At 43.3% G+C, this 8365-nt stretch overlaps 1 protein-coding gene across 5 annotated transcripts in view; it reads right to left on the bottom strand.

Annotated features, from left to right (window-relative positions):
• The window catches only part of DOCK9 (dedicator of cytokinesis 9), a 239202-nt gene that overhangs the window by 162321 nt on the left and 68516 nt on the right, over positions 1-8365 (bottom strand). For all 5 annotated transcript variants that reach the window (XM_008070565.2, XM_008070568.2, XM_021718816.1 and 2 more), the window contains exon 2: positions 3664-3780. In XM_008070565.2, the coding sequence (XP_008068756.1) occupies positions 3664-3780 (117 nt within the window). The remainder of the gene's footprint in view (positions 1-3663; positions 3781-8365) is intronic.

The raw sequence follows: 8365 nt of genomic DNA, 5'->3' as shown, positions 1-8365 counted from the left end.
GTGGGTGGGTGGGAGAATAGAAAGGGGCAAGCCCAGTGCTGAGCCCTCCTTAGGACCAAAGTGCGGGGTGACACCTGAACACGAAAGCATAAGAAGCAGCTAGTAGCCAAGGCATGGTGGCTCACGCCTGTAATCTCAGCACTTTGGGAAGCCATGGTGAGAGACTCGCCTGAAGCCAGCGGTTTGAGACCAGTCTGGGCAACTTGGTGAGACCTGTCTCTACAATAAATAAAAAAATTAGCTGGGTGTGGTGGCACATGCCTGTAGTTTCAGCTACTCGAAAGGCTGAGGCAGAAGAATTGCCTGAGCCCAGCATGTCGAAGCTGCGGTGGCTATGAGCATGACACTGCACTCTAGCCTGGGTGACAGAGTGAGACTCCAACTCAAAAAAAAAAAAAAAAAAAAAAAAAGGCAGCTAGAGAAGAGCCAAGACAATTAACTAAAGTGTTAACGTGCCCAGTGTAGACAAGGAGAAGGAGAGGAATTAAAGGAATGGAGAAAAAAGTCACTGTGGACTTAAACAGGTTTGGAGGATGTGAGATTTCAAGTGGCCTCTAAAGGGTAAGAAGGACCTAGAAAATGCTGCCAGCAAGGAGAACCACGAAGCCAACGTGAGAGGGCACAGAACCCCAAGCAGCAAGGTCTGATTCTGAAAAGTGCTGTCAGCTAGTGACAGCTGTATTTCCCATGGCGTTCCTGTTCCTGGCCATGGCAGGCAATACATACTTTATTTTAAAAGTATTCTGACGGTTGGCAATTATTCTTTTGATTTTTAAAAATCCACATTTACTTCATGTCTCTCTTTTTTTGTTGTTTTAAATACTCCTCTCTCATCCTTAGGTAAGTACATCTAAACAACAGATCTCTTTTCCATACAACTCATTCTCAGAGAACTCTTTGATGTCCTAGGATCCAATCAGTAAGGTCTCAACAAGTGCCCTACTCATGAAACGTACAAATGCATCATCACTATCCACACTTCTATTTTGGTAAATTAGCATTTCGAGTATATTTGGCAGAAATGGCACCAAGTTCTATCATCTTAATAGTTAACTAATATTGCTTAAGCATTTAAGTGCAGTAAATCACCAAGGTAAGCATCATGCTCACCATCTGACACACTGCCAACCCTACTTGCAATCATTTTTCCATATGAAGTAAAATACTATCACCTGATCTAATGTATTCCCTCTGCTTCTAATAATACAATGATAATTCTGCTCCTATTCTGCCTAAAAAAACAGAGTCAGGTAAAAGGAATCTGTGGCATCACTAAGACCTTTTACTCATTCAGTTAATTTGACAGTTAATAACATCACAAGACAGTTTAGCAAGAATGCCCTATGCAAATGACTTTACCTGATGAGAAAGTTTGAGTCAATAGGAAAACAGATAATTTTACCCAAACTTAACTAGGGGTCCATCACAGTTCCTATGGCGAAGGTCAAAGCTGAAATTCAAGTCCTTTAACCTTTAGGAAAACTTCCCCCAAAGAGAAAACAACACTTGGTTATCACCCTTGGCCAACAAAATGCTGGTGAATTCATTGCCTTCCCTAGAATATCTGTGCCTGGTGTTACTGCAGAAGTAGTTGCCGGCAAAAGGCACAAATAAGTTTTCTCGAAGTTTTATCTGTCTGATTCTACAACGGCTTAAATATCCACGTATCCTGACCCTGGGAGAAAAAGAGTGATACTAAACTAACTGTCTCTTATTTCTTTGTTTTGTTTTTTAAGCAATTTTTATCTCAGGCATGCAAATACAACTTTGTACTCTAGGTTACAAAACTAAAAAGAAAAAAATGTTGTCACTCTAATTAATACCAAGAAGAACACATACTTCATACTGAAAGAAACTTGAGATAACCTTTAGCTTCTTCAGAGAACACTACAGGAAAAATTTGTCAATGTGGAGTATAATTTATAATCATTTGATTTTGCTTTTTATTTGTTGCCAAATCACATGCAAAGGCATCATTTTGAAGTTCCCATTTATCTGCTCTTTCTTGCATAGTCTATTTGTGGAATTAAGTTTTCAAAGCATGGCATGTTTTGGCATAATGTGAGCCCATTTACCAGTGGAAAAGACTTTGGCAGCAACATCGCATGAAGGGTCTATTGCATTCCCATGGCATTCTTTTTTTTTATTATTATTATTCTTTCCAGGAAAGAGCTAAAGAATAACCGTTTGGGGCCCATGTATCTCTAACAAGTTAGAAACAGTAAACATTTGTGAAAATTCTCACCTCTGTTGTAAACCAGAGACTCTTACATTTGGTGGGGGAAAACTTCAAGGATTATCATTTCACAATTGCTATTGACACAGAAGTTTCTAAAGACAATTCAGTATGCACAGAACTGCATGGAGCAGCTCATGTTCTGGGGTTAGAAAGAGGGTGGGAGGAGGCTCTTGATGTCAATTATTTCAATATCTGCCTGTCATTTTTCCTTCTGTATGAATATGTAGTATTTTTCTAAATTAAATGACAAAGAATCAATGAGGTTAAAAAAAATAAGGCAGCTCAGTTCACAAAAGACGCCAGGCGCAGTGGCTCACACCTATAACCCCAGCACTTTGAAAGACAGATGTGAGAGCACTGCCTGAGCCCAGGGGTTCAAGACCAGTCAGGAAATTTTGAAAGACCTTATTTTTACAATAAATTTTAAAAAATCAGCCAGGCATGGTGGCGCACACCTGTAGTTCCAGTTATGTGGAAGAAACACCTGAGCCCAGCAGGTCAAGGCTGTGGTGGCCCTGAGCTGCACTCCAGCCTGGGAGACAGAGTAAGACTCCTACTCAAAAAAAAAAAAAAAAAAAAAAGACAGGGCTTGGATGGTAACAGCATCAGATAGAGAAGCATCCAGGTAAGAGCATCAAGGTAGGGAAGAAGGAAGTATCAGGATTAGGTCCCAGGAAAGCAAAGAAGTAACCAGAACTTCCAAATAGACCAAGGTGCCTCTAGGATGCCAGGCATCAAACACCACCGGGTTTCCTAAGGAAGAATGTAGTTCTCACTCCTTAACAGCCTCAACGCTTCTTGTGGGTCATTCAGCCACAGGACCTGAAAGACTTCCAGCTTCAATGTGCAGAGCATCTCACAGCAAGAACTGTGCTGAGTCCACGCTTCCTTCCAAAGAACAGCACCTAGATTACACTAGCAAGGTAGACTTCATGGCATTCCTGACTAACCCTCGAGTCCCTTGCTGGGAGCTCACACAGTCTGGGGCTCCTTGGAGCTGGTTCCCAAAATACCATCCTAAAAGAATGCACGACAAAATCCTCCACTGTTCCCCAGGAAAGCCCATCCTTAAGACTCTAAGCCATTTGGTCAAAAATTCCAAATGAAAATTTAAATCTCATAAGGCAAGGAGCCACTTGTGCCCACTAAATCAGCCCAGAGTATAGCACTTTTATTCAAAATAAAACATACTAAAACATATATTTTACATATAATTAATATGCAAATATAATCCATTAAAATTATCAACTCATGAAGAAATGCTTGGAATATAATGACATAACTTTTCTCTCTTAAATAATATCTTATTTTCATCTTTTAAAAAACCAAAAATTAACTCACTCAATAATAGATCAACAAATACAAAAACGCTATTTGTAAAGGTCAAGCACATGGTTCTGCTGACCAAAAGGAACATTATTTACCTGAAAGTCATCATAGGGGAAGAGCAGCATCTCTCTTAAACAGTCATTCAGGATCTGAGTCTTCTTCTGGACGATGACATTTTCATAGTCGAGAGGCTCAATGAGCTTTGGCTTTGCCTGGAAGGCAAAAAGATAGTAAGTAAAACAGTTGTATACACAAATGCAATTTCTTAAGATTAAAGAACTTGATACATTCTATTCTGTTTTGTATGTCCTACAACTAGAGTATGCTAGTCTTGCTATCGGAAGGAGACAGAAATAAAAAGTAAAAGTTGTTTTCAAAGAGACAAATGATGCTTTGTGGTACCCTGTCTATACAGAGTGAAGTTTGTTCAATTACTTAAGCACAACAGAAGCTCCGAGTTCTCATGAACCTTCCAGTCTTTTCTTGGGTCACAACACCTGACTTACATTTGTTCCCTTCCAAGAGTTGCCCTGGTTAGAGGTCTAGCCACAGCCTGGCAGTCAAGGCTGGATGCCCAGAATGGCTCCAGTCATACCATCATTCTTGGTCCAGAGCCTAAATATAGCCACAGTTCTTGTTATTTCACACAAAGCTCCACAGAACCCTTCTCTGAGCCTCAACATATCCCTGCCTATCCCGAAGTATCTATACTTGTATAGGTAATAACAAGACATTGAAAAATAATGAAGCTGGGTGCAGTGGCTCATGCCTGTAATCCCAGCACTTTGGGAGGTAGAGGCAAGAGGACTGCCTGAGCTCATGAATTTGAGACCTACTGGGCAACTGGGTAAGACCTCGTCTCTACAATAAATCAAAAAATTAGCTGGGTGTGGTGGTGCATGCCTGTGGTTCCAGCCACTTGGAAGGCTGAGGTGGAAGGGTTGCCTAAGCCCAACAGGTCGAGGCTGCAGTGGCTGTGAGTTTGCCACTGCATTCCAACCTGGGTGACAGAGAGAGACTCCAACTCACAATAACAATAACAATAATAATGAGCTGGGCCATAATCAGGCAAGCAAGGGAGGGAAAGGTACTACTTAAACCAGGGTTTGTAAGAGAACCTTAGGGGACAGGAACGCCTATGCCTACCGTGCAGAGGGAAGAAGAGAGAATATGCTTGTTCTGGCTATTTCTAACATTAATCTTCTTGCTTAACATCTCTTTTATCCATCATCAGTCATTTTCAGTTTGTTAACAGATTACTTTCCACGTATCAGGCACTGATCGGGCTAGGGTGGGGATAAAGACACATATTCAACTAACTACAGTATGGTACGCCAACTGCCAAAATGGGCATTATATAGGATGCTACCAGATAGAACTTAGTCTGTTATATTAATAGTTACCACAGAGTTATTTTTGAAGCTACTAATAAAAAAAATCTGATATCTATCATCTCAACAAATGCTATATATATTAAAATGACAACTTATATATAGGAAACATATTAGAGACATCTGGCATGTAGCATCTAAATTGGCAATTGTGATGAAGGCTTGCTACAACTCCTTTTCTTCCCAATACTGGTAGACTACATTTCCCAGCTTCCCCATAGTCATGTTTATCCACGTGACTGTCTTCTAACCCATTCAAGTGGAAAGGATGTGGCCACAGCTTTGCCTGGCCCATGTGACTCCTGCCCTTTTCCCTCCCTCCGCCAGCCACTCACATGGGATCCAGAGGACGGAGCCCTGGGATGGAAGGAGTCTGGGTCCTGAACCACCCTGCAAAAGGTCACCAGCTTAAAGTAGCACTGAACTGCCCAGTGAGCAAGACCAAATGATGCCGTGTGTAGCCACCAAGATTATGGCATTGTCTGATGCAGCCGCTAGCTTACTATCTAATGTAAGTACAGATGCACATGTTTAACTTAATTACTCTACTTAACTAGACTCTACAAAGATGGTTGGACATGCTAAGAAAAAAAGGAATGCCCAAACAAGTGCACAATTATTATAATTCAGTAAAATATGTGCTATGGCCGGGCTCGGTGGCTCAGCCTGCAATCCCGCGCCTTTGGGAGGCTGAGGTGAGTGGATTGTCTGAGCCCGCGGGTTTGAGACCCGCCTGGGCAACTTGGCGAGACCTCATCTCTACAATAAATCAAAAAATCAGCCGGGCGTGGTAGCGCGTGCCTGTAGTTCCAGCTACTTGGAAGGCTGAGGCGGAAGGATCGCCGGAGCCCAGCAGGTGGAGGCTGCGGTGGCCAGGAGCGGCCATTGCACTCCAGTCTGGGCAACAGAGTGAGACTCCAACTCAAAAAAACTCCCAAAAACTTAAAGCTATGACAGTGAAAGTCTAGGTAATTTATAATAGTAAAAGTGCTGGTAATTCCTGCAAATGCTGGTAATGTCAGACTGCTTTTACATTAAAAAAAAGATTTAGAGCAAGTGGTGCTTTTCATTTGCTTGTTGTTTGTTTTGAGACAGGGTCTCACCCTGTCACCCTGGAGTGCAGTGGCACAATCACAGTTCAATACAGCCTCAAATTCCTGGGCTCAAGCCATCCTCTCACCTCAGTCTTCTGAGTAGCTGGAACTACAGGCGCATGCTACCATGCCCAACTAATTTTTTTAAGTTTTTTTGTAGAGAGATAGGATCTCACTCTGTAGCACAGGCTGGTCTCAAACTCCTAGGCTTAAGTGATCCTCCTACCTTGGCCTCCCAGAGTACTGGGATTACAGGCATTGAGCCACCACACTTGGCCATAAATATTTATAAAGAATTGTCACAGAAAATAAAAATACTTTCCAAGATATTTTAATTCAATTTTTAAAAAATGGTCACTCCCTTATTTGTCACACTGCATATAGTAACCAGTCAACAAATGCTTGCTGGAAAAATGAATGACTATCAAGATTAATAACATTTTCCTTAGGAACCATAACCATATTTCTAAAAACACCCAAATATGCACACAGCTTTCTAAAATTCCATTACAAAAAGATCAGACGAACAAACACTGCAGAATGGAACAGACACTACGCTCCTCCTGGCTTACATGGTGTCTGCCACATAACCGCAGGCCACGATGGTTACTCCTCTATGACAGCCCTGGCCGTCTGCACAGGCACGCCGGGAAGGGCCAAATCCTGGCTGGGTGCAGCCCCCTTCCTTGCCCTTACCCCCTCATGCAGGGTCCTCAGCTCCACTCCCTCTTGGTAAGGTCCAGATTCTTCAGACTCAACTAGAGACAAGGACGGAATGCCAGCCCATGGGAATGGAGTAGGGGGTGTGGATGTACTTGAGGGCTTTCCTAGCTGCCAATGCTTTCTGGTTTGGTTTTTTTTTCCCTTGCTTCTATAGCACAGCAGCCAGGAGGGCTTTCTGGGAGAGACCCCAGGGCGCATGCTCCGGGAAGCTGCACTGGCACCTTCATGACAGTCATCCAGAAGGCCCCACTGCTACCCTAGTGGGTGGTCCCTGTTCACCAACTCCAGCCTGTGTCACCTCAGTAAACTTCACCACCATCCCACAGGCCACAACCACATTCCAACTAGGCCTGAAGCTCAGCCTTGTGGCCCTCAGATGCCCTCATTAAGGCCACTTAAATGAAGTAACTCACTGGGCAGAGGTCTTCAGCAGCTGCAGGGAGCACTTCCAGGATCAACAATTGACTTCAGCAAAAAGGGATCAACTGAGAGCAGCTCACCTGCTGCCTAAGCTAAGAGCAAGGCAAAAAGCGCTTGTTTAAATACAAATACCTGGCAGGATGCCTCCTGCTCCCTTCCACACATGGCCTTTGTGGGGGGATGGAAGGAGGGGAACTGTCAGAGGAGAAAGGCTGGAAAACAGAGACTGGTGAAGGAAGAGAGGAAAAGGAGACCAGAGGGAGATGCCAGGGAGGAAGGGACGAAAAAGACAGACCCCTGGGGTGGCGGAGGCAGGAATGGAGGGAAGATGGGAAGGAAGATGAAGAGAAAAAAGGAAGGTCCAAAAAGAAAGAGCAGAAGAGAGGTGCTCGAGAGACTTGGACGTGGGCCTGTGGGAAGACACACCACTGTATCTACTAAACTGTGGGTTAAGAGTATAATCGTCGATCCTCAACTTTTCATTAAACTGATGCTTCACTGGTTATAGCTGTTCACAGTTCTTCCATTCCACTAAGCTTTTCCAGGTTCTGGGGTGGGGGCGGGGGTGGGGAGGAGGAGCAGCCCATGAGGGTAGGGAACTGATCGGCCTGCAACATGACTGGTGACAAGAACGTCACATTAACAGCAAAATGACACAGGCTAATTACCAGACTGACAGTTCACCACTCTTGGTTTAGAAGAACAAGGCTTGGCACAGATTTGGCACATGATCTTGGTTTTAAAGCCATCAAAATATGCTCAAGTTCAATTCTTCCCCTGGCGACAGAGCCCCGGGGGTTTGAAGTTCTTAATTTTCTGTCTTCAAAAGAACCAGAATTATCCAAATTGACCACAGTCATGGATGGAGCTGCTCCTAGGCCATCAGTACCACCATGTTTGGAAACCCTGAGTATTCATCAGTTTAAATTTTAAGTATTCCAGGATGCTGTGTTTCCCTAAGCAGGGTGGGGCCTAGCCAACTTCCAAGTCTATGACATTCAGAACATGCACAGTGTAGGTGACTGTTGTTTTTACAGTGCATGAAAAATGTAGCTCACCTATATACAAGTTCTTCAGCTTTCTCTCCCATGTGGTGGTTAAATGTCCTTATCTATGAACATTCATTTCTCAGGTTGCTTGTGAAATCAGAAGAGATTTCCCAGGAAATC

Source organism: Carlito syrichta, unplaced genomic scaffold (genome assembly GCF_000164805.1).
Source record: "Carlito syrichta isolate Samal-C Ts95f unplaced genomic scaffold, Tarsius_syrichta-2.0.1 Scaffold313642, whole genome shotgun sequence".
In the NCBI taxonomy this organism is placed as follows: domain Eukaryota; kingdom Metazoa; phylum Chordata; class Mammalia; order Primates; family Tarsiidae; genus Carlito; species Carlito syrichta.
Note: the sequence above shows the minus strand (reverse complement) of the source record. Positions and strands in the feature narration are given on the sequence as shown.